The 26,000-nt window shown below is 43.2% G+C and overlaps 2 protein-coding genes across 4 annotated transcripts; one reads left to right on the top strand and one right to left on the bottom strand.

Moving 5' to 3' along the window:
- Positions 1–899: 899 nt before the first annotated feature.
- Positions 900–12,340, bottom strand: cep44 (centrosomal protein 44). Of its 2 annotated transcripts, XM_066718132.1 has the most exons (12): positions 12,254–12,340; positions 11,839–11,907; positions 11,262–11,428; positions 7,749–7,896; positions 4,748–4,894; positions 3,996–4,118; positions 3,615–3,755; positions 3,109–3,318; positions 2,782–2,839; positions 2,141–2,265; positions 1,167–1,204; positions 900–1,035 (listed from the first exon to the last, which is right to left on the bottom strand). In XM_066718132.1, the coding sequence occupies exons 3-12, from the start codon at positions 11,348–11,350 to the stop codon at positions 987–989; spliced, it is 1,128 nt and encodes a 375-aa protein (XP_066574229.1). In that variant the 5' UTR covers positions 11,351–11,428; positions 11,839–11,907; positions 12,254–12,340; the 3' UTR covers positions 900–986. The 2 variants fall into 2 exon arrangements, with proteins under 2 accessions (XP_066574229.1, XP_066574230.1); XM_066718133.1 differs by lacking the exons at positions 7,749–7,896; positions 11,262–11,428; positions 11,839–11,907; positions 12,254–12,340 and adding an exon at positions 5,082–5,512.
- fbxo8 (F-box protein 8) lies at positions 12,320–24,040 on the top strand. 2 transcript variants are annotated; one of them, XM_066718136.1, is made up of 6 exons: positions 12,320–12,603; positions 16,982–17,333; positions 17,481–17,607; positions 18,050–18,168; positions 18,293–18,489; positions 22,413–24,040. In XM_066718136.1, the coding sequence occupies exons 2-6, from the start codon at positions 16,990–16,992 to the stop codon at positions 22,598–22,600; spliced, it is 975 nt and encodes a 324-aa protein (XP_066574233.1). In that variant the 5' UTR covers positions 12,320–12,603; positions 16,982–16,989; the 3' UTR covers positions 22,601–24,040. The 2 variants fall into 2 exon arrangements, with proteins under 2 accessions (XP_066574233.1, XP_066574231.1); XM_066718134.1 differs by lacking the exon at positions 12,320–12,603 and adding an exon at positions 12,656–12,907.
- The last annotated feature ends 1,960 nt before the right edge of the window (positions 24,041–26,000 follow it).

Here is a 26,000-nt window from a genome sequence, read left to right as displayed (position 1 = left end):
CAAGAAACAAAAATATCATTTAGTAGCGTTACTGTTACTATATGAACACAACAGAAGTGTCTTCCTCAGCTTCACAACCTGACCATGTGTAAAGCTCTCCCCCAGCACGACCAGTTGCAGGGGCGCACCGCTGCACTTAAAGAGCTATACTGTATCCACTAGAGGGCGCACCTGACCGTTATCTGTACACGCTGCAAGAGACGAGAGATAACAGACACGACCCAGCTGTTCACTATGCATTTCCCAGCGAAACAGTCGAAATAAACACTCACACCTTATCTGTGACCGCTACACAAACAGACACTCACAGACACAGGCGTGTGCGAAAGGCCGAATCTCAATCCTGGAGAATGATAAACACGAGATGGACTGCATGGTCGTCTGTGTCGAACACTGTAGCACCGAGTCAGGGAGCATGACAATTTTAACATAAATACATAGACAAGCAAACCTAACCTAGGCTATACACCCCAAAGCAGGGTGTCAGCATTCAGTGAGGAAATTAAGAAAGTGTATGAAAGCCCAAGATATTCAGGAAGTATACATTTTTAACTTACAGACAAAGCATCACTTTCCAGTCATTGCATCCATGTGTGCTTCAAATCACAATCGCACAATATTGCACTCCCCAAACGATGTACATGAGCCGAACATAAAGAAACAAACCTGTGGGGGGATGTCAAGTATCGGGGCTTTCCAATTTAGCCCCTCCTTACGTAGTTCTCATTCAGATTCTCCCTATTAAGCCAACCTGAAGGTTCATACTGTTATATTTGTTTTGTTGACCCTTGAAAGGAATTGAAAACACTAGCAGTCCCCACAGTGAACACTAGAGGGCACCATAACCTTCTTTATCATTATATATAGGTGTGGAGGGGAGAAATAAAACTGGCACACGCTTATTTCTTTTCAGTTTATTGTGGTTTATTAATATGGAATAAGGCCTGTTTATTCACTTCAGCATCAGCAATCATCCGGTCTATAATTTACACGGGTTTTTCGGTACACTTTAAAAGAGCTGCTGTCTCTTCCATCCTGGAAACACGAGAGAAAAAGGGCGATCAACACAGTGCTATAAACCGACACTTTTCTCCACATAACCCACTCAGATTATACTCTCCCCCACTCCTACAGGTGGTACATCTTTGACACGAGCAAAGACTTACATGCTGGTTATGCGTTCCAGTCTTTCTTTGGTGGTTGCCTGAAAACAAGGACAATGAAAAAACACACAGAATTAAAGAGTTTACATATTACACTGTAGATCATATGCAAAGATTGTCCGGCACAGACGACCACATTTGAAAACAACACACACGTTATTCCGAGCCTCACAGCAGTTCCCCGGGAAGAGCGTTTGCTGGGAACGCCATCCAGTTTAAAAGCTCTGAAGCCGGGTGTTTGCACTGCCCTCCACCGACAGCCGCTTGAATCTCGGTTCCCCCCGCCGCTCGAGTGTGGAAAAGGCCTTAGCTGCTCCGACAGCCGGCCGCTGGTCTGGAGACGGATCCTAGGCATGTCGCTGTGCAGCTGTGCTCTATTTCCCGGAATGACTGTGTCACCGTACGCACCAGGCACGGGACGACACAGTGACCGAGCGGCCGGAGAGCGAGATTAAGTCACCGTTCCTGGGATCTGAATCCGGGATAAAGACCCACTGGCGTCCGGGGGCTTTATGGATTGGGCGTCACTTGTCTGTCAGTTGGAGGCGTGATCCCGAGACGGGTTGAACTGATCGAGCTACACTTGTCACAGAGCCCCCCAAGCGCACTGTGCGTCGAAGGTGCAAAGCTTGTGCAGGCGTGTCCGTTTTCCGCTCTTAATTACAAGCCCCAGACCGCCTGTGCTTGGGTCATAAAATACTTGAATTAGACCCCCATTCCACCCAGCCAGCCCTGTTCCTCCACGCCAAGAGGGATAAAGCACACCCGAGCCGGGGAAATAATTGGGCTGCAAATAAAACGCCTGCAGAAAGTGCCGAGGGAAGCGAAAGGCAGCTCGTTCGATTCGGGGAAGGCACACACGGAGCCGGCCCTGGCGATCGCCCTCCACTTCCCAGCTGTGTATATCACGGGCGACGTCAACCCGTTCTCCTGACCTCGAGGAGGAATGCAGTCAAGCCGCGGCCAGTGAAACTCACCTTTGAAACTTCTGTCAAAACAAAAGAATTGATGTCAGTGGCGCTGGGAGATGTGTCGGAGGAGAGGACTGAGCTATATCCAGACGAGCCCTGCCGAAGGGTCTCTGGCGTCTCGGATCTCGTCTCTGCGTCGGAAGGGAAAAGAGGAGAGGAAGATTGGAACTGTAAATCACCGTTTTGTCATCGAGGATCGTATGCGCGTGATTTATTGTCGCCACGCAGAGGTCATCAGTTAAGAAGCGGCTACAAACGACTCTCCTTTAGATCAATTCGAGGCTAAATTAAAAGATTATGAATGCTATCTTATTGGAGCGGTTAGAAAGAAATCACCCCCCCCCCCCCCGAGTATCAGAGGAATTTAATACGAGCTTAAAATTAATTATCTAAACTGATATTTCTTCCTCAATTACATGTTACTTATCGCGAAAACTAAAAAGATCAGCTGCGTAAATCACCAGGTATCTTTCAACTGTTCCTGCAACGACATTTTAATTCTGCGTTATCTGTCTAAATCCCCCCCGAGCAGAAGACACTCCTGAAAACTTAATAACGGGGTACAAGTAGAAACAAAGCACTCTCATTTTAAACTCAATCCACATTTAGATTAAACACGGCAAGTAATTAATAAATACATAAATTACCAGCCGTATCTTGACTTTTCGAGGCCTGCTTTTCTTTCACACTCCTCGCAGATAATTCCTGAAAGAAAAACAAGAAGAAAACAAACACAAATAAAACTTGTTGAGCTTCAACGGGAAATATGACAAACAAATCCTTTTCATCATGAAACCCATGTATTCAGCCTCTCGAATGTGTGCAGCAAAATAGACCACGATGCTCCTTCTCTGTATTGCAGTTTGTCCGTCTGATGATGTCACAATTACCAAGTATGTATACATGTTTAATATCGTACTCTTTCACCTCTATAAGCTGTGAGCCCGTCTGCATACTAGGCATTTTCACCCCACCTGTCGGGAACGCAAGGCCAGCTCGGTCTCCAGCAGCAGCACTCTGCTCACGAGGTTCTCCCAGTCGCCGCGGTCTATAGTGACCTTCCCCGCCATCCGCCTCTCCAGCATCTCCAGTCTCCCTTCGACAGCCGAGAGCTTCTCCAACCTGCACTGGCACTCCGCGAGCCGCGTCTCCACGGACTTCCATTCCCGACTGTCAGCCATCACCTGAGGAAGAGATCGGATCAGCGTCAGTCAAAGCCCCCGGCCGGGAGTGAGAGGCAGGTCCTACTGTTGTTGCCAGCCAATGAAGCAGACCTTATCTGAGATCAAGAAGCTCCAAAGCTCTGCGTGATGTGGTTCCCAGTGGCAGCCCCCACTAGCCAACAGACAGTGATACGTAAATTCAAATCCTGTATCATAAATTCGACTCCACACTTCTCCATCACTCCCCCAGAGCCTCATCCCCCCCATTTGTGCACCACCCTCGTCTGACCGTTCCCCTCGGCCGAACCCACGCTCACCGGAGGCACAGACGGTGCTGTGGCAATCCCGTCTCCGCGTGCAGAAGAGTCCCTCTCAGACCCCTCCGAATCCGAAGCGGACGAAGCCGAGACGGAGGGCACTCGAGCGGGGTTTATGTGTCTCTCTGCGTACGGCCGGCCCTGAAAACCAACACAGTGAGAGGAGGTAGTCCGCTTCGCCTCCCACCTCACCTCAAAGACGCCAGCTGAGGAATCCCCGAGACTCTGGCCGCTAACATAAACCTGTTTATAAAGCCGTTTCTGCCACTGTGACTTCTGTTTCCTAACTACACGAGAATGAGGATCAGGCCTGGGATTCTTACTGACTAGACAGTGCAGCACCATTATTAGTGTGTGCAGTATTCTCCGAAAAAGACTTACCGATAAGGCCTTCGTCTGTGATATGGTCGTCTCGGGAAGAGGTCTCTCGGGAAGAGGCCTCTCGGGTTTTGAGTGTTTATCGGAAAGCAGAAAAGGCCTTTTGTTCTGCGGCTGGAATTTCGACTGAGAAGGAAACTTAAATTAGTACAAACCGATTTTTAAAAATCCCAAGGATCTAGAATACAAAACTAAACTTAAAAACAGGGTGCAACTCAGGTCATTTCACTCGTTTCCTGCTTAAACATAGTGAAAGAGCTTAGCATGTTATATTGAGAAAGGGAATTGTACATTTCAGTTTTCTGTAGAGTCCCTGACAGCCAGCGTTTGAGCACTTGTACATGATGCCTCTGGCGATTACCCTTGGAGCAACCGAGGCTGATGTTGTCAGTGCCGATTGAAGGCAGAGAAAGGTAATTTCCAGATTTAGGAGCATCCAATGGACACGGTTTATTTTGTTAACAACATCTTTTATTTTTTGTAATTAATAAACATAAATAATGCTCAGGGAAGAATCTTGCAGCACTATGTTGATAGCTTTTATACTAGAGTGCCTATAAATATAATATCCCACGTTACACAAAAACAAACAAATGGATCCGAGCAGTGGATCACCCAGCAGTGGATCAATAAAGGCTGGGGATACAGATATATAGATGAGATTGCCATAATCAAGACAAAAACTATGGAAAAGTGAAGGAGAAGGTACCGCAAAGAGAGGTTTATGTCTAATGGCGAAGGAGCCACAGCTCTACCTTATGAGCTTTCGATAGTTCCTTGTGTTTCTTCGCCACAAAGCCGATGATGTCACAGAGGATGTTGACCTTCCTTTCTGCATATCCAAACTGCAGAAACTGCTGCTTGGTCAAGACTGGCTTATAATTAAACAGGTCCCGCAGCACCTGTGTGCAAAGATACATTTAAGAAATAAAAATAAATATCCAGTGCAAAAGTATCATGTGCAGGATACTGCTTCATATTTGAAATTGAAAATGTGTTTTAGGTCATATTTCATAGTTAAGTCCAGAGGATTAGAGAAGCAAAGAACGGCTTTACATGCAAATAACATGGTAACATAAAAAGCAATACCCGACTGGAGATGAAGAGTCGCATATTAAAAAAGCCATTTGGATTCATAAATATCTGTATTGGGATAGCAATCACAGCCTCTCAGTTCTCCCCTCTGCAGAAATAAACAGCTCTTCAAATCAAATACCAAAGTAAAACAAAGGTGTTTTAATATTTCACGTTGATACCCATCACACACACGCACAAAATAAAACAAAACAAATCGCAGACAGAGTCACAGGGAACTTCCAGCATAACGAGGTATCACAGGATCAGAGGGAAAGCAGTCGCATCGTGGCAGATCCGTCTCTCTCTCTTCCCACAAAGGAATGGAAAACTCTCAGATCTAAGATGAGAACTTGGAACCACATAAAGCGCTCTGTGACTCGGCAGGAAATCCGAACGTCCACGCAATTATTCAAGGATTTCTCAGCCAGCTGCCAATTTAGCAGAGTTTTCCTCAACAGGACGGACTGAGTCCAAATCTTCGGGACAGATGGACCTCAAATCTCATTATAATACCTACGCAAGATGACAATGAAAAACTTTGGCACAATTTACACACATCTGACAGTTTCCGAGTCTTTATTTTGAAAACTGGCTGACCTCTTTTTACTTATTTTAGCCTTTCCCACCAAAAAATGTAACCTGAAAAACATTTAGATTTCCCACCACTTCCTCCAGAACAACGTATCTTTAGATGTATACAGCCATGCACTTTATTGTCTTCACAGTTCGACTGTGAGGGAATTACAGGTTGTTCTGACTGCTAAACATCACTGCCCGTTTCAGACAGAACTCGCTTCATCTTGTCAAATCTTTACACTGGACACAAACAGATAACAGGTAATAACAGGTAAACGCATGATTCCTGGACGATACTAAATCCACAATCCTAAAAGTCAGGAAATACTGAGATTCAGGACTGAACAAAACCACTGAAGAAAACAGCTGCAGTAGTAATAATAATAATAATAATAATAATAATAATAATATTGATGATTTGCTTTTGCCAAACATATTCCACCATTTGTCTTGCGCTGCACAGGAGAGTCCATTTGAAAGTCCATTTGAACCTTAATGAGACTGGCTGGAAGTCCATTCATAACATTTGGTAATGATTTATACCCTAGTAACACAGTGATGTGAAGATGCATAATAAAGCGCAGACACTGCATTTAAAAGGCAGCCCGAGATGGCTTTACCAGACCTCTGCACAGCTGCGTTGCGTTAGGGTTAGGGTAGGGGCTGGGCTTGGAGGGATTTGTGATTTTCTAATGGCGGATGCACCTTAAATAGACTGTGTGTGCATTTCTCACCTGCTGTCCCAAACCAACTGGCTGCTACACACTGCAGCAGGTGTGAGATATCAGTAACCATGCAGAAACAAACGTATACCACCCAGAGTGCGTAACAGATCACTGTACTGCTGTGAACGGAGCTGCGTCACAATCTGTTACTGATGATAGTAAACCTCTCAATTGTACTAATTTACTCCATGTCCATATGATTTTATTCTTCCATTCGGGGCTTTGTCCCTGGAAGTCCCTTAAGCGACTGTTCTTCTATAAATATCACCATCACAAGAATAATATAAAGACGTCAATGCAGTGTCTTGTTTGTTTAAAGTAAAAATAAACACGTGAAAAATATTTAAGTGCATGCTTAAGTAGCAGCAAAGGACATGATAAAAAATACAAACCCTAGTGTGAGAGGAGTAATGCTTAAACCAAGTCATAAACAAAGCATGCTGCGGCCTTCACACTGTACAAGTCTCACAATCGGAGTCCCAAAAGGAGCTGATTGCTGATTTTTCTGTCTTAAGGTGTGAAAAGCACTCTGTGGGAACTTGTTGTGCAGGGCGCTATACAAAATGTCCTATATGTAGCAGAGTAATACACAATTGCCTTATATCTTTGTCAAAAGCCCTCAAGTTTTTGCACCTTTTCCATCAGTATGAATGCCTACAAATTCCGTCTGACCTATGCCAGCCACTGCACACAACTGTTTTTTATATCATGAGAGGGAGTAGGCAGAACCCTGTGTTTCCAACAGGGTCCCGTCTGTCGGAGAGCTGGTGTCTGGACGCTCCGTGTGGCGTGCCAGCCTGACTCGGCGGCGTGTGCTTCCTGACGGCGGCTTGGCACAGGATGTCAAGCGCTCCTTACACACGCCACTTCTGCTAATGTGTTCTGCAGCGCTCCGTCGCGTCTCCGCTCCAAGACAGCCGTGGCAGGCGGGATCGCCACTTGGCTTTGCAGGCTCTTCATCACAGAGGGGACGTCCTGCTTTACTCTTTACTAATTACATGTTTTTCCCATTAGAGAACAAAAGCAGAGTCGGCGTTCAGATCTTTATGATGCTTTCTCTTGCCTTGAGCATCTGCGGTGTGCATGTGTTTACTGTATGATCTACTGTATACACAATAAATGCACATGGACTACATCACACTGTACATAAAGTGTGAAACATTAAGACCCCTATTAATATCGTAAGCTTCGCATTCGTAGCACATGCAGACAATCAGTCAATACGCTGAGACGTATGCATTCTTAAGTGTCGATGGCTCTGCAACTTTGATCTGAAATTAGTTTTGCCCGGTATCTGTAATTAATAATAACCGTGTGGGAAATGCTGTGCACGAGTGTATCCGGTGTACTGTGCCAGGGCATGGCAGGGGGGATTTACCTTGTATACACTTTCCACGAAGCGCAGGTCGTTCTTTCCCGCCAGCTCGGCTCCGAAGCCCACCAGGTGCTCGGCGAGGTGCGACGAGTAAGAGACAAAGGCGTGGCTCACGATCGGTAAGAAGGAGGACGGGTCGCCTTTCGCCAGACTGGGAAAAGGTGCACAAACCGTGTTCATTTCAAAGACATACACTGTGTATGTCCCTTTTAACAATTTACTTCACCGGGTTTCAATGATTTATATATTTCTGCAGGAAAGTCCCAAAGCTGTACTGTCTTTTACCTATAGCAATAAATACAGACATTACTTTACCCACAATGATATAGTAAGGATATAGTTCTACATATTTCCAATCTTGTCAGCTTTTTAGATTAGTAGTCAAAAATAAATGGACCATATTCCAGATTTATTACACAATGAAGTCTATCAATAGCAAAGGAAGATTTTTGTTTTCTTGGATTCACAACAAAAACATTTACTCTTCTTTAGCAATAAATACAAAATAATTAGGACAAATATAAATTATATATAGCCTATACATACTTTTAAAAATGTGCATCAAAGTGTGTCGGCTGCATTGCATTTATTATATCATCACCACTTTATGTTCAAAGTCACCTAGCTTTCAACACGTGGGCCCAGGCACAATAATTTGAATCAGTCGTACGTTCACATGAACCCAGACTGACTGCTGGAAAAGTGAACGTTAAAAGTCCCAGTGGAGAAACCCCGGGCAGAGCACAGGGAGAGGAAAGGAAATAAAAGATGACTCTAAAGACCTCTAAAGATGTCAATTAATGAAAAGTCGGTGGGGCCAACTCTGTTCCTATGGGCTCATATTTCAGCTCGGGACACTAACATATACAGTCTTAAAGTAAATAGCCAAAAAGCAGTGTACAGATGGAAATGTACTACAGTAACTGGAGATCTGACTTGAATGCTATGACACAACTGTAAAAAAGAGAAACTTAATATTTTGCTGAAATCATAAATCTGTTTTTATTTTATTCTTTAACATGAACTAAAAATCATGTTGTGGCAGTGGATGGTAAAAGACACTACAGTACAAAATAACAATAACAAAAAACAGCGATGTGCTTTCCAATCGTCGCTTTCACATTATTGAATTTAATCAGTGAATGCTGTGTTATACATCTGCATTTATTTGTGTTTTCATTTTACTGATTCAATAATGTGTTTTGAAGTTTCGAACATGTAAGAGGTAGCATTTCCTTACGCTACAAACTGGTGGTGACAGTGTAAAACATATGGCATAACTGTGGAAAATGTTGTGATACAAAATAAACATTAAAAATAATAATCATCATTATTATTGTTGTTGTTATTATTATATTATCTGTTTCCTGTTATATAGCAGTGATGCAGTTTGTTTAGATTACTACATATACATTTATGGAAAAGTATTTTTCCAGGAACTTCAAGAACTCTAGACTTCAAACAGATTAGTGTGCATCTGATCAGTAATTGACTTTTTTCTTGTGAGCAGAGCTGGTTAATGTTGACTAACGGATGTTTACAAAACATCACTAAATTGAAAGGACTCTGTTCACTTTTTTCTGCTCCAAATGACTCCAAAACAGATATGGAAAACAAAACATTGCTAAAAATGTTTTGGATGTTTATATTCTGGGAGCCAATGCATTCTCTCATGAATTAAGCTGTCATTAAAGTCATACATTACGAAAACATAATCTTTCAGGCAAATTACCAGAAATATGAAGCAAAATATATTATTTTCAAAGTAATTTTCTCTCTCTCTCTCTCTCTCCATATATGTGTGTATGTGTGCATCATGTCTTTGCATAGAAACTGCAGTATTCTGTAATTGCAGGCAGCTACTGAATGCAATTTGTGGGGCACAAAGAAAACACTCATGAAGTCATTATGGCAGGCTAGTATTAATAATAAGGATATGTCAAGTCTCAATTATAATAGAGACGCATTATAGTCTTTAACTGTATTCCAAGAAAAATCCCTTTTCCTCCGTACCTCTAAAACAAATTGTACAGCTAATCTCTGGTTCAACTTTTCTTGGGGGGGTGGGGGGGTGCAAGGCAGAAAATATATTTATGAAATTCCTTATTCACTGTTCTGTATGAGTCCAGATATGAGCTACTTCAGTAATACCTGCTGTGTATGTGATAGTGATGGAAGCCATGCACCACACTATACCTCCAACTTACACATATGGTCCACATGCTTGACTCTGTGGAAGTCAAGAGTTTCTTCTTAAAGCATTTCCTTTCCCCACACCCCACGCTGTTGTTTGTTATCAGTCAAAATAAAATACTAAAGGCTTAATACAATTTGGGGTAAAATAAGGATGCTCCCCATGTATAATAAATCTACCAAGAGTTTAGTTTTTTTTTGATGGGCCTGTTTTCCCCTGACAGTTTAAAAAATGGCATGGCAACAATAACCTGAACTAGCTGCCAAACCCTCTTCAGAAATCCGTGACCCCACAGCCCGCGGAGGCTCAAATAGAAAGCATAACAGAAATTACATCATAGGAAATTAAATAAATGTGCCTCTACCAGATGTTAATCTAACTATTAGTAAATTAAACCACATGTATGACATGCCACATATATATGCTTTAAAATGCAGGTCCTTGGGAGCAGGGAGTAATGAAGGACTATAGCTAGGCATTCCTTGACGGCATTTAAAAAATAAAAATCTGAAGCAAACCTCTATGGATGGGATAATTCATACTCCTCTTATAGTAACATTGAGTCTTTCTTAGTTTAACCAATTACTGTTATTAGTAGTAGTAGAAAAAGTTATTTATTTGATTCTTAGTTATTTTTTATAGATTAATTGAACCATTAAAACAAATAATGGTATATATATATACAGCTCTGGAAAAAATTAATAGACCACTCCAAGTTCAGAAAGCAATGTTAAGTGGTCTCTTCATTTTTTCCAGAGCTGTGTATATATATTCCCTTTTCACAGTTTTCTCCTGCAGCTGTTCTAATACAATGACGCTGTAACAGGGACTTCTAATTTCTCCCAAACCCTGCCAGGGCTGCCATTCAAGGACACCACAGCCACGAGCACCTAACGAGGTCTTTCTATCCAGCAGGGGAAGCTACTGCACGCCTTCCCAAAGCAAACGTGCAAACTAGAGAAGTGTTTGTTCTTCTCCTCCTGTTTAGCCACATGTGACACTGTACGTATTTCTAAGAGTGCAGCTAGTATTATCATTAATCATGATGGACATCATTATTATTATTAGCGGTACTAGTAATAGTATGAATGTGAGACTACAGTGTATATTTTATGGGCCAAAGATGAGGCTGCAACACTTTAGTATGACAGTATAGTGTGATGTACCATGTTAAAAACACTGTAAAAATATGGTAAGGTGTAGTGTGATGTACCATGGTAAAATTATGGTAGTGATGTTGTTTTTGCGGGTGTTTTTTTTTTTTTTTTTTGTACTAATATGGAAAATAATGTTTTTAAAAGTACTTTTTAGACAAACCTTACCCAGCATAATCAACTTCTCTGGAATAGTTTAACAAGCGGAGCTGCTGGTCAAGTTTCCGAAGACATCCTCTCAGGTCCCCAGTTGCCATTGCTGTAGGCTGCTGTGTGTGTGTGTGTGTAATGTGTCACAGTCAGGGGGGATGTGGTCAGAAAGTATCTTGGATGATCTGGAGAGAGAGAAAAAACAAAATGCACACTAGCTACAATGACTGCATTGCTTGATTATGCGAAGAACACTTTAAATGAGGAGTATCAGTATGATTGCATTACTCAAATGGTAACAAAACAGGATTCTGCAAGTTATGAAATATCACCAGTGGTTTCCATTTTCCATTCGTCCTCTTAAGTTAATACACATGTTGACTTCGAAGATTAAACCAAACCAGAAGCCCAAATCGCGATTTTAATAAAAGAGAACAAGACAGATTGCATATTACACTTGAGCCTAAATAATGCAATACCGGGCTTCTAATTACCGAATCCGGCCAATAATCTAAAAAACACACACAGTGCCTGCAAACGTGTTCTTCTCTAAACGGCATTTAAATCCAATTTCACAGGCAATGCCAGGACTTACCCAATTATTAATGGCTACAGCTCGGAATCCAGATGTTCGTCGGCAGTCACAATTGTAACCGATGTGCTCCTGCCGCGGATGCAAACCAAACAAATGTATCTTAATTAAAATCCGTTATTTATTTATGTGTATTCGCCCCAGATATCAAGACAGCTGGCTCTCGTACACATCAGTCAGTTCGTGTCTTGCCGGGTAAACTTCAAACATTGCCGCGATTGGTTACTTGTATCGCGGGTATAGACAGTTCTAATTGGGAGACGCAGATTCGTTGCAGAGTCACCTGACTGTTATTGCAAAAAAAAAAGGATGTATTATTTCCAGCGCATGCGTATACACATCCACACACACTCTCTTGGCCTGAGGTGTTTGTGGTTTATTTTTGATTTGTTTCGAGCGCACAGATAGATTTACTCACATGACCATGACGTCACGTCCGACAACAACAAGGGACGTCAAAGCGGACAACCGGCGGCGTGTGAGGCTGGCAGGCGGGGAGGCGGCCGGGCGGGGAGGCGGTCCCAGCGGCGAGACAGAGGAGGGGAGGCGGCATTGCAGGCTCAGGTTGGCCTGCTGTCGGCTGCTGTCCCGCATTGTGGTGCCTTCTTGCCGAGACGCACGGCGGCGGGTGGAGCGGTCGTGTCCCGGCTGTCCCTGTGGATGAGCCCTGTGGGGAAGTGATCTTAGAGGGGGGGATTTTCTCAGCAAAGTCGTCGTCGGTCTGGACTGGCTCGTCGCGGCGGCGGTGGACATCCTCCATTGGGACAGGTAGGTGGCGCTGACGCGTGTGACTCAACCGAGCGTGGTGCGGTCGGAGTTGGAGTGTCATCCAGACCGACCAATCACGGCGAGGATCTGTCCGGCGGATTCAGGGCTACGCCAATCACGATGCAGGAGGGGGGCGGGCCTTGTTTTCCAGCAAGCCCGGTTGAGAAGCACGGATAATTTCGCTCGGGCTCCGGACAACTCTGGACGCAACTTTATGTGTTTGTTGTTTTCGTGGCTGTCGTGGGATGACATGGGCTCAGCGCGACCAAGGGACAACATCTATGACCTGTAATGAAAATAGCAGGTACCTGCATGGCTACTTAGCGGTTGTTTGGCGGAGTACTTCCCATCGCTCCCAGACGTGTTTACTGCAAACACTGTGTACTCAGTTTGACGTGAAGGACAATAAACACTATACTACTAGCTGTGCACTAATAACAAGTTCAACTAACGTAATATACACTCTTTTAAAGTGAAATGAGACGAATCGCCTATTTACAGTGTTGCTTATAACCTAAAGCCATGCACAGATATAAAGTATTCAAGTGTCAGTTTTGAATGGTCCCTGGACTGATGTCGCACCTGTCGCACAGGGATGAGTATCAGTGATCAATGCTGATGTTATTAACCACTTACTTTCTTGCACTAGTAACACAGCACAGTTTGAGCATGAGTGATTAGTCCATAATATATATTTGCTCAATGCAACAATTGTCTCGTCCTTACTAATACCATATCTGGAGTAATAGTGGTGCATTGACAGAAGGGTTATTAATGTGGTGTTCGTAGTGGTGGTGGTGAACAGCCCTCATGTACATTGTCTTCGTGTTAGGGTTGTGCATTGATTATCATAGATGACAAAGTAGGATTTTCAATAAAAACAAAGATATTAACTGATTCAAAGTCCTAATGAGTAATACAACTAAATTCACATTCGTCTAACTGGTGTCTCTGGATGTTCGTGAAGAATGAGAATGACAGAACAGCAGTGTTGACTTGTTGGGCACTTGAACAAATTGTGCAACTTTATGGAGGTAGAAAACCTAGTGTCACAATGCTAAGCAAGACTTTGAATTAGACTTTATTGGACTGTGTGGTTTGTTGGCATCTTTTTCCAATTGGTACAACATTAAATTGCATAATATTGAAAAACTGAGAATTCATATTGTATACACATAACCATCTTCTAAGTGACAGTGTATGGTATGATTAGTATTCATAGTTGCATGTTATGGTGGCCCCTAAGGGACATGCAATGAAAACCAAGCAGATAATATATACGAGAACCAATTCAAAGAATCTAATGACTGTCCACATATGTGTTTCTGCGCACTACTTATGTGCAAAATCAGTCATTTTGTGATGTCACTTTTAGTGTTATGATGTATTTGTTTTGTGTTCTAATGAATCGTTGGCTTTTCAGTCTCCCTGGGTTGAAGCCTCTGTAGTAAATGAACAGTGATCTTAATTTCTTAATTTATGTTCTAATCAATTTGTAAACATAATCTCTGGAGAACAAGCACATAGATCTACTTTAATATATAGGGAACTGTGTACACATTAATGTATCCACTGTGACATAGTGCTTTATGAGCTTTTTTTGTGTGTGAGTCTGTCCAACTTTTGAAATTCTCGTATCTTTTCCACTAGATATTTGATCCACGCTTGTATCAGGCTAATAAAAAGTGGGAAAACTCCTCTCAAATTGAATGCCTTCCAGATTGTTTTCATATCAAATGACGCTTGTTGGCTGCAAACAAAATAAAAAGTGCTAGCAAAGACAGCATTGAGGGAAATATTCAAAGTAAGGGTGAGTCAGCATTTTCATAGGGTGTTGACATGAGTAGGCATGTGAAATCCCACCTCTAGTTTAGTGATGTTTATAGCAACATATTATGAGACCTCAATACTGACAAACATGTACTGAGGTCAGATCAGTGTGTGTAATTCACCACACAAATTGTTTGTTTTCTTCCCTCCAATGATTTGAGATTTTGGCAAGAGTAAAGTATAACTACACACTAAATGTACTTTAAAACCGTATGTTTTTGATGGCTTCCCAGGAAGACAAGTTGCTTGCGTGTGTGTGTGTTTGGTCTACTGCAAAGTGTGTTGGGAATAAACTGGAGTGCAGCCAAGGTAGTCCTCAGTTCAGTCCTCATATTACCTAGGTTGCTGCAGCAATTAATATTAATTTTTCACTGAATACAGTACAATATCTCGGACTCTGCCTTATTCGTGCATACGTTTAACATTGCTTTGTACAAATTACAATTAAAATCCTTCTAAAGATAATGCTTATCTTTATTGTAAAACCAGAGTCTTTCAGGTAGTAATTCAAAAGAAACTTAAACTTGTCAACCTTTTTTAAATAATAACTGATATCATGAGCATTTAAATATGCCAGTTTAGTTTTTGTTTAATACAATATGGCAAATACAAGTCGACTGTTTAATTAAAGCCCTAAGAACAAGTTATCAAATGCATTGTACACAGAGTTCGATTAAGCCAAGGATAATTCCCATTGACAGGCTTTACTTTCAAAAATGATAATAATTTGCGGTTGCTGCCCTAGCTGATCAGGGTGCTATTAATTTCTATATTTTACAGGCCTTCACCCAGTCCTTATCTAGCCTAATGACTCCACTGCAGAATGCTGAATAACCAGTTAAATAGCCCTGCAGTGATGCTGTGCCTAGCCTGCCCACATTGCGTCTGAAACCATTACAAACATGTGAGGAATGCATCTGGAGGCTGTGCTGTTGTTGGGCAGTAAACGCAGAGCTGGAAAATGTGGGGGAAAGTTTAACATTATAGTGCTTAAGACAGGGCAGGTTGAAGAGAGGTAAATTCAGTTCATAACGTATCAGCCTAAGCAGTCCTATAAGAAGATTAAAAATAATAATAGTAATAAAATCTCCCCTGGTCAGTCTGTTAACTCGTAGGGCAAGCCGACCAATCCAGCACAGGCATTTGAAGGGGGTAAAGCCATTTCGCTTTGTAAGTGTTGTGTAAAGCAGTGAAATGCTGACAGAAATAGATTGTGCTTCAGGCTTTTATTTGGTTATATTTGTAGTCTGTTCTTGTTCAGAGGATTTATTAAAGAAATGCAGTAGATTCATTCTCCCAAAACATGTACATGTTAGGGCTGCATGTTGTGTTGATTCTAGATCAGAGATGGAAATTTGTGCATAGGTTTCCTGATGTTGGTTACCCACAGCCCTTCCATTTATGCCAAGGCAGAGTATGATGAATGTAGTTGACGCAGGCAAGACAGATCTGGTGATTTTTGTATTTTTTCAGCCTTCCATGAATTCAGCCCACCCTGAAACACTGAAGGAGCCTTGGACACTTCAGCATTTTACATTTTTAAAAGTTGCTTTGAATACAGAATTGATCTGGAAGAGAGACGTACATCTTGCTTACACACTATAGCAACATGTAAAGACACACAAGACGATAACCACGATGCCAGTTTCCCTTTAAGGGTCAATACAGTTTGAAAATAATACATTATTTGAGCCACCACAATGGTCATTATTGTCCCCCCACAATCTGGATAGCCGAAAAGCAAATATGTATTGAAAAGCAACTCTGTGTAATCTCGGCTCTCTTCCTTTTAATGCCTTTTGGATTTCCTAGCTCGACACAGATGCTAATGATTACAGAACCTCTTTACTACCGGCTTTGGTAGAATTAACACGTTAATACCTGTGGCTGGATGCCTTATCTGTTCCAGCAGAGGCTGCGGTTAGGTTTCAAATTCAACATGACATAAGTGCTTCTCCTCCACTGTATGCCCACATATGAGCGAGTGAAAAGACGGATCCGACGTGGGCTCAAATGCATGAAAATTCCTCTTATTGATGTTGGTTTGAAAAAGCCTCGCGACCTGAACGTTGCAGAAGTGAGTCTCTGTGAAAACCGTTTAGTGGCTCTCTTCAGAGATGCATGTTTAGGTCTATTTATTCATGATGTGGGATTTTTGATGGTGGTTCTTATTCTTATGTTTGATCAATAATACATTTGATGAAGCACAGTAGAGGAGAAGAAAAAAAAAATAGGTGATGAAAGGGAATTCAAAGGCCTTTACAGAAGCAGGAAATCGTATGCAAACCAATTGTCATGATGGTGAGCAATGCATTAACCCTGTACTGTTGGTTGAACATATTAGCCTCTGTCCCGGTTTCTGTCTGCGATGTCAACGTAAACAAACGGCAGCTCAGGCCTGAATCCTACGGTAAATCTAGTTTTGAATCGGAGATCTCGGTGCCCGCAGTTCCCCGCTTCCCTGGGACTGCCCGCCTTTGTTTTCTGTACATTGAACAGGAAAACATGAACATGTCCTCCTCTTCAAAATGTGCCTTTGCCTTGCCAGGTCTGCAGATGGGTCAGGCACTGTGGAGAGTGGCGAGAAACCAGCAGCTGCAGCAAGAGTTCAGTGAGCAGGGCTACCTTCCCCGAGACCGAAGCCGGAGGATGGCCGCCGCCGCTGCCGCTGCCGCCGCGGCCGCCGACAACCTGAACTACCGCCGGCAGGTCCAGGGAGGCATCGACATCTACCAGCTGCTCAAAGCCAGGAAGTCCAAGGAGGAACACGGCTTCATCGACTTGGAAATGCTGCCGCCGGAGCTGAGCATTACGATCCTGTCGTACCTGAACGCCACCGACCTGTGCCTGGCGTCCTGCGTGTGGCAGGACTTGGGAAGCGACGAGTATCTTTGGCAAGGGTGAGCTGACGTACTTAATGATGTTTCTTTCTAAACCCTGATGTTTTCGCTGGGAATCCAACGTGCTAGGTATCTGTAGTATCTGTAGCAGAAAGACGGAGAGCCGGAGAAGTGAATCAAGTCATTAAGTGTGTTTTTCTGCTCCAGACTGTGCAAAACCACGTGGGGTCACTGCTCCATATACAACAGGAGAGCTCCCCCAGGATTCTCCTATAGGAAGCTGTACATGCAGCTCGACGAAGGCAGCCTAACCTTCAATGCCAACCCCCACGAGGTAAATCACTTGCATTTGTTATTCAGCCCCGTAAAAGTAAATCCACCATCAGAACCCTGGCATCAGCGTCTTTCAGTCTCACAGCCTCGGGTTTCTCTCTAAGAGATGTAGACATTGTGTTCCTGAAACGCATTCCATCCAGTGTCTAGGCTGTAGCATTTTCTGTGGCAATTTCTGGTAAAGCAACAGGCAGTCGATCTAAACCACAAAACTATGGAGAAAACCCAGAAAAATATCATCATTAATAACCTCATGGGATTATAATTAGTAGCATCCTGTTTTTAAGGAAGAGCAAACACGATTTAACTGCACGTGAGGTTAGAGATCAAGTGTGTTCAGAAAATTAGAACGGTTATTGCCACCGCATCGACTTTGTGTGTGTTGTCACCGTGTGTTTGTGCCCTTCATCGATAATCTAATCCCGGCCCCACATTTCCTCTAGGGGATCGGCTACTTTATGTCAAAGGGCATACTGAGCGACCATCCGAAAGAAGTGGCCAAATTCATTTTCTACACGAGAACACTAAACTGGAAGATGCTGCGGATTTATCTCGACGAAAGGTATTTCCGAGCGTCCGCCCGTCAATCCCACGTGTTCTCCTCGGTCTTATCCTCTCTCATGTGTCTGTCAATAGATTGTCTGACAGTGCGGTATGATTTCAGTCCTTTCTGTGTCTTTCTGCAGGAGGGATGTCTTGGATGAGCTCGTGACGTTGCACAACTTCAGTAACCAGTTCTTGCCCAACGCGCTGCGGGAGTTTTTCAGGCACATCCATGCGCCCGAGGAGCGGGGCGAATATCTGGAGACTCTCATCACCAAGTTCTCTCACCGGTTCTGCGCCTGCAACCCCGGGCTGGTGAGGGAGATGGGGTTAAGTCCAGGTGAGAGACGGGAGACCCGGGCGGTTTCCACCCACCAGAAACTGTACGGCGAATAAATTTCTGTGCATCAGAATGCTTTTTAATTAAATGTAAATGCAATGAATGCTTCAAACTGAGAGGAAGAACTGAGTCATAATATAATTTGATTTGAAATGCACTCTTAAGTGCATTTACATACAGTTAGGTCCAGACGTATTTGGACAGTGATACAATTGTCATCATTTTAGCTCTGTACACCACAATGGATTTGAAAGGAAACAAAGATGTGCTTTAAGTGTAGACTTTCATCTTTAATTTGAGGGTAGTTACATCCAAATTCTCAAAACCTACCCTTCCAAGCTTGATCTTAAAAACATATGTATTATAATAAAAACTGCTGCACCAGAGCATTGTATCGCAGGTGTAAAAATCGAGCTGTCGGTCACATCAGCCCGAGGCCCTCTGCTCCGGCCTTCAGTCCAGGTTTTTAATCTGACCAGCAGCTAATCACTTACTTTTGCATGTACACGGCGTCACGATTGCATATAAACCTGTCACTGGACCTTGTTTACATCGACATCCAGCATCCAGGTGTTTAATCTGCAGTTTCCAGCAGGGGAGACTTCCAGCTAACTTATTAGGTGTTGCTTGGATCAGAAATGTGGATCCCCCGAGGACTGGAGTGGAGCAGCCGTGGCTGGGAGGAAGTACCTCTCTCTGCTTAATCGCTGCCAGGAGACAACATGCTGAACGCTTGTGCTGTCTCTCGTCTGAGCTCCTGCTTTTAGTGCAGTCACTGTGGAGTCCAAGTTGCTATCAGTGAGAGAGAAAATAGTATTTTTCCCAGTTTTCCCAGTAAATATTTGCAGTGCTGAGTTTATTATTATTGGCTACTACTAATATAATAATACTTACACTGTTACTAAATCTAACACACATTCAGTGAGATGACAGTATTTTTTTTTACATACATGCTCAAGGAGGTTAAAAGTTATAGAGGTGCTGATTCACTTTTATACATACAGACGGGTGACAAATTAAGGGAAAACAAACATAAAAGTGTGTCAGTAAGGTGTTGGGCACCACGAGCCCCAGAACAGCTTCAATCCTATAATTTTAATGGTAGGTGTATTTTAACAGTGAGAGACGGAATAACAACAAAAAAATCCAGAAAAACGCATTTCAACATTGATTTGCATGTTAATGAGGGAAATAAGTATTTGACCCTTTCGACTTAGTACTTGGTGGCAAAACCCTTGTTGGCAATCACAGAGGTCAGACGTTTCTTGTAGTTGGCCACCAGGTTTGCACACATCTCAGGAGGGATTTTGTCCCACTCCTCTTTGCAGATCCTCTCCAAGTCATTAAGGTTTCGAGGCTGACGTTTGGCAACTCGAACCTTCAGCTCCCTCCACAGATTTTCTATGGGATTATGGTCTGGAGACTGGCTAGGCCACTCCAGGACCTTAATGTGCTTCTTCTTGAGCTACTCCTTTGTTGCCTTGGCTGTGTGTTTTGGGTCATTGTCATGCTGGAATACCATCCACGACCCATTTTCAATGCCCTGGCTGAGGGAAGGAGGTTCTCACCCAAGATTTGACAGTACATGGCCCCGTCCATTGTCCCTTTGATGCGGTTCAGTTGTCCTGTCCCCTTAGCAGAAAAACACCCCCAAAGCATAAGGTTTCCACCTCCATGTTTGACGGTGGGGATGGTGTTCTTGGGGTCATTCCTCCTCCTCCAAACACGGCGAGTTGAGTTGATGCCAAAGAGCTCGATTTTGGTCTCATCTGACCACAACACTTTCATCCAGTTCTCCTCTGAATCATTCAGATGTTCATTGGCAAATTTCAGACGGGCCTGTACATGTGCTTTCTTGAGCAGGAGGACTTTGCAGGCGCTGCAGGATTTCAGTCCTTCACGGCGTAGTGCGTTACCAATTGTTTTCTTGGTGACTATGGTCCCAGCTGCCTTGAGATCATTAACAAGATCCTCCCGTGTAGTTCTGGGCTGATTCCTCACCGTTCTCATGATCATTGAAACTCCACGAGGTGAGATCTTGCATGGAGCCCCAGACCGAGGGAGACTGACAGTTATCTTGTGTTTCTTCCATTTGCGAATAATCGCACCAACTGTTGTCACCTTCTCACCAAGCTGCTTGGCGATGGTCTTGTAGCCCATTCCAGCCTTGTGTAGGTCTACAATCTTGTCCCTGACATCCTTGGACAGCTCTTTGGTCTTGGCCATGGTGGAAAGTTTGGAATCTGATTGATTGATTGCTTCTGTGGACAGGTGTCTTTTATACAGGTAATGAGCTGAGATTAGGAGCAGTCCCTTTAAGAGAGTGCTCCTAATCTCAGCTCGTTACCTGTATGAAAGACACCTGGGAGCCAGAAATCTTGCAGATTGATAGGGGATCAAATACTTATTTCCCTCATTAACATGCAAATCAATTTATAACTTTTTTGAAATGCGTTTTTCTGGATTTTTTTGTTGTTATTCTGTCTCTCACTGTTAAAATTATAGACTGATCATTTCTTTGTCAGTGGGCAAACGTACAAAATCAGCAGGGGATCAAATACTTTTTTCCCTCAAAATCAAGGTCAGCTGGGCCTGCTCAGCATTTGTATACATGCCTCAGAGCATGATAGGATGTTAATTGCTTAATTGTATCATGTAGTGCACCTGTTTGGAGGCATCTGCATTCGTTATGTTCCTCCACTAATTTATTCAGCTTTTTCCTTTAATTTGTCACCCGTCTGTATATCTCAGTCCAATGGGTCCTCTGCCAGGAAGTGCGTGTAAGTGCAGTCCAGGCTCCTGACAGTAGCCCACTATGATGTCAGTGCTCTGTATCCGTGTGACCTCTTCCTCGCACAGATCAGAAATAGCCTCTCGCTGATCTTGCGCCTCTCATCTGCTCATCTGCTCTCTCGGCTTGCTTGTCAGAGTCAGAGCAACACCTCCCCGTTTCCCACAGTGTACAGAACCCAGGCCTAAGCCGCCTGAATGTGGAAATATGGCCCCCAATAGCGAGTACTGCCTGTGAACACCGGGCACAACTGTCCCGTGCGTTAAGAGTAGCTGCTGTTCATTGTGTAACGGACTCACAAACCCTATACAGCATATCTCTTGAATTACTGCCGTTCACGAATACGAGGCTTTAACTAAGTTACTTGTATATAAACCAGGAGATCTTCAAGCTTTAGGGAAACATTGCTGCGGTTACTTTACCAATGTACAGTCAGGTTACAGGAGCTTTTAAAGACTCTGGAGCTGGGAAACCACGTGCTAGTTATTGGTTTCTCGCATCTCCTGAAAAGCAACTGCAAAGCTTTGGCTGCAGCTTCTACACAGACGAGAAAAATGTGCTGAAGGCTCACATTTATACTCGTGATTCCTTCTGTGGTCAGATGGGCTGATATATTTATTTACGTTCAAATTCATTTCAATAGATCTTTGCTTTTTTCTGCTAGGTATTTTTCTTTTCTTTGTGGGCCTAGATGTAAAAGCTGCACATTGCGGAGAGTGTGTAACTTTACGTATAGTGGTTGTATACACCGTCCTTGCTTTAAGTGTGTAGGAACCCTCGGTATCAACGCTGCCGCTGGACTCTAAAGCTGTAATAATCTCAGGGGCTTAAAGTGTTAGTGGTAGAATGCACTGCTCTTACCAGGCGAGATAATAACATCTGGCACCGCATCAGCTATCTCTGTCATTCCTCAAGTAAATATGGCTGATTTATTCTAAACCCGCTGGTATGATAAATACCCGTGTGTGCTTTCTGTGTTTAAAGAGCTCCTGATACCACTTCCCAGCCCGAGACGCTGACATTAACTATCTGGCGTCCTTGTGGGTGTCGCACTCACGCCGCGCTCATGGTTGGCGTCTTGAGCGCGGCTCCGGCGGTTAACCTGTGTGCCCGTTTCTGTGCCCCTGCCCAGACGCCGTCTACGTCCTGTGCTACTCGTTGATCCTGCTGTCCATCGACCTGTCCAGCCCGCACGTGAAGAACAAGATGTCCAAGAGGGAGTTCATCAGGAACACCCGGCGTGCAGCCCAGAACATCAGCGAGGATTTCGTGGGACACCTCTACGACAACATTTATCTCGTCGGCCATGTGGCTGCTTAGGAGAACAAATTGTTGCACTTGCACTAATGAGTTAAAATGTATATAATGACATGTATACATACAGACACGCCAGTGACGGCACAGAAGTGGTCACTGTGCTCTAGAGGGGTTGGATTAGTGCTGGCCATGCTAACCTCCGTTAAACAATCCGGTATATTGTTGTCCTTGATGTGATTTTGACTATTTAAAGACGAGAAATTGAGTCTCCCCTGTCGACTCTCCGGTTTCTGGTGTCGCCCAAGGGGTTCCTTGTGCGATAGTCTCATTCAAACTCTAAAAACAGTCGGCTATAACCAGGAACGCCCGCCGACAGCTCCCTTCTAAACCTTGCTCTTGTGTAATGAAGTGTTTTGGTTTAATTGCACGTGTTACTCAAAGCACTCTTTGACGAGCAGGACGGGGTACTCGCACCAGATCGACTGTGTTTCGATCCGGCGTGCAGGGACTGGGTTGGTCTTTGCCGCGGTGGCGATTCCATGTCTCCGTCTGCACTGACGGGCGAACGCCGCTTTGTCTGCCTTCGATCAGCAAACCTTCTCACCCAGACTGATTGATAACTGACCACTCGGTGCTACAAGACCCGAATATGTAACCTCCACTTCTGTTTCTTCATCCTTACTAGCATTTAATTTACCAGTGGAGGGGACGGCTGTGCGTCTGGGTCGGAAGTCTCAAATCCAATTAATTATCTCGTTAGGAAAAACATAAGATGCTTTCTGATGTTTCTACCATGCTAGCTGTGATAACCTGAAGGATCGTGTGAAAATCACTATTTTGTTTGTCTGTCTGTCTGTATCTGTGTTTTACAACATTTTGCACATGTAAGTGCCAATAGAAATATAGGAACAATTACAAAACTGTCACCTTAAACAGAAAAAGATTACAACGAAGGGTTTTGCTGAAATTAAGTTGCAAATGGAACCATAGCTATCTTGTTTCTTTTTTTTATAATTGCATGTGACATGTAAATATATAACTATAGAGATTTATAAACTATTATTTTATTGTAAAATATTTTAACTAAAGATTTTCTTTTCTCTATAACTCGAGTGAATAATTTCTTTTTTTGCACATGTATGTTGTCTGTTTTGAGAGAGCAATTATTTTGGATTATCTGAGCACTGAGAGAAAAAAACTAATATAAGAAATGTGAAAACGGCACGGTTTCATTTTTTGTATGTTTACTAACATTTATAAGTGAAATCAATATCAATTGTCAGTTTGGTTTAATGACAAAAGGTAAAAACAAGCATTTTTTCTTATAAGAAAGCATTTTGGGTATATATTTCATATGTCGTTTGCAATGTTTGACCCAACCGGGGAGCTCGGGTTGTGGATGCTGTGTGTTGTACCGAGGAGCACAGCCAGGTGAGGTTTTGGTTGGCGATGCTGACAACCCACTGACAGTTGTCCGACCACAATAAAATCATGAGAACAGCCTTTAAGTGGAAGATCATTTCGATGCCTTATTTCCCCGCAGCTCTACTTCCTGCCCTGCATAGAGAGCGAAAGAGTGAAATAGTAGATTACAACACTAATTTTTATTTGATATTTAGATCCCTTTTGAACTGAGGGATAACGCAGAAGTCAAAAGTCATTCTTGCATTAATATGGACAGATATACATTGTTTTATTATAATATGATCATTTTCATATAATATAGTTTATATTATGTGTGTGCGTTTACATTAAAATTATATATTTTCTTGTTTTGCATCATTTATACAAGTGAGTGTACATGTTTTTCATTGGCAAGCATTGGCATTTGGACACGGAGCCGGTGGGGGGAACACAAATACAAAACTGCCTTCTGCAGGACAGATTTGGACATGTGGTCAGTGTGGCTTGTTGCACGCGTGTGACTGACCAGACTCGGCCGGTATTTTATCACCATCAATCTCGATAACGAACAGGAGAGCAGAGCAAACCCCGAATCCTTTGTGTGCCCTACATGGCAGCCTCGACAGGCCGTGAGACACAGCCGCAAGGAAGCATCGTTAACCCTTGCAGTAACGCGTCCTGCTAATTCTTCCGTTCCGTACATTTACGTGCTCGTGTGTCGAGAAACAGATTGACTCACCTGAACCGCCTTCGAGTTGAAAGCAATCTCGATGTGACCCGCAGCATTATGCCCTGCACTTTGGTAAAGCGGGCGGTGGAGATGGATATTTGAAAGCTGCCCCAGACACAACATGACACTTGACCCCAGAGAGAAGTATGTTTTAAGTGCTATTAGTTAAAGGGGAATGTGTTCCAAAGCAGACACCGAAATGATAAAGCGCAATCGCAACACCTACGAGACCAACAAGGTGATTTTAGTGCTGGGCTGCTGCCTTTCATGGGAAGACTAATTAAGTGCACACTGGCCACATAGCTCTGTGTTTAAGGAAATTAAGAAGTCATAACAAAAGCATGTCTACAGCGATGATGTTCTACGAAGGAATTATCAATCAGGGCAAGAAACACAGAGTCCATCATTCAGATAAGAAGTAGTTCAAAGATGTGCCGTAGAAAAACACTTGGGGATGTTTGTATTATAATCACAATGTAGTAAGTCTGCTTGTGGATTTGTGCGTTTATATTGCACACACAGATAGACACATTCTGAAGAATAAGGCGGCCACAGCGGTATTCCCTTCATATCTGTCTTTATGGGTATCGCCAAAGCGGGAGAACGGACGCCAACGCGTTTCGGTTTCCCCTTGTTCCCTCGCCCTGGAAGAAAACCATACCTCGTAAAGTTTGTTGTAGTTTGTTTTCGACGCGTGCAAACTTCCCAAGTGGATAATTGCTGTGTGGTCAGCGCACTTCAAACTTGGAGCAGAATTACACTTGAGCTAAGGGCATTGGTCAGTTTGATTGCAAAGAAGACTGTATAGGCGTGGGAATATATGTTCAATAAATTCTGAACATGTTTCATGATGTCCGATAGAGGATGTTCTAATCCTATGAAGAGTACTCTCTATTGTGTGCAACTATACTTTTTTGTTGTTGTTCATTGTTGTTATTTATTTGTTGACCATGTGCCAGTAGCCAGTAGCCCTTCTCCAGGTCCTTTCTGATTTACTTGTACCATTTATTTTTTGATTTTGAATATGTGTGCTTGGGAAGTTGTCCAGTGACCGTGTGTGTGGACTGCAGGAGCCCAGAGATGATTCTGCTATGTGGGACTCCATCGCTGATCTAAAAATAGACCCATTAGATCACTGAGCTCAATCTATCAAAACGCAGCCAGTTTATAAATTGGGCGCACGGCGATTTACAGCATCTGTCAGAGTTAAGCCCAGAGATTATATGCGAGAACAATGTACAATGCGATGTACAGTCTTCACATTCCTCGGGTTTTAGCGGAGAATGCAGTGCTGGGATATGTGTTCTGTTTTCACTTCAGCCCCGTCCA

This window comes from Amia ocellicauda, chromosome 12 (assembly GCF_036373705.1).
Source record: "Amia ocellicauda isolate fAmiCal2 chromosome 12, fAmiCal2.hap1, whole genome shotgun sequence".
NCBI lineage: Eukaryota > Metazoa > Chordata > Actinopteri > Amiiformes > Amiidae > Amia > Amia ocellicauda.
This window is presented reverse-complemented; position numbering and strand designations above follow the sequence as displayed.

What these genes read in the sequence shown, in the direction of transcription:
- fbxo8 (XM_066718134.1), top strand. An exon ending in TCAATGCCAACCCCCACGAG is followed by an intron (nt 17,608 to 18,049) that starts GTAAATCACTTG and finishes CATTTCCTCTAG; the next exon opens with GGGATCGGCTACTTTATGTC. An exon ending in GGAGATGGGGTTAAGTCCAG is followed by an intron (nt 18,490 to 22,412) that starts GTGAGAGACGGG and finishes GCCCCTGCCCAG; the next exon opens with ACGCCGTCTACGTCCTGTGC.
- cep44 (XM_066718132.1), bottom strand. Translation starts at nt 11,350, where the DNA reads ATGGCAACTGGGGACCTGAGAGGATGTCTTCGGAAACTTGACCAGCAG. An exon ending in GAAAAGTCAAGATACGGCTG is followed by an intron (nt 2,266 to 2,781) that starts GTAATTTATGTA and finishes CTTCCGACGCAG; the next exon opens with AGACGAGATCCGAGACGCCA. An exon ending in TTTTGACAGAAGTTTCAAAG is followed by an intron (nt 1,205 to 2,140) that starts GTGAGTTTCACT and finishes CCTTGTTTTCAG; the next exon opens with GCAACCACCAAAGAAAGACT.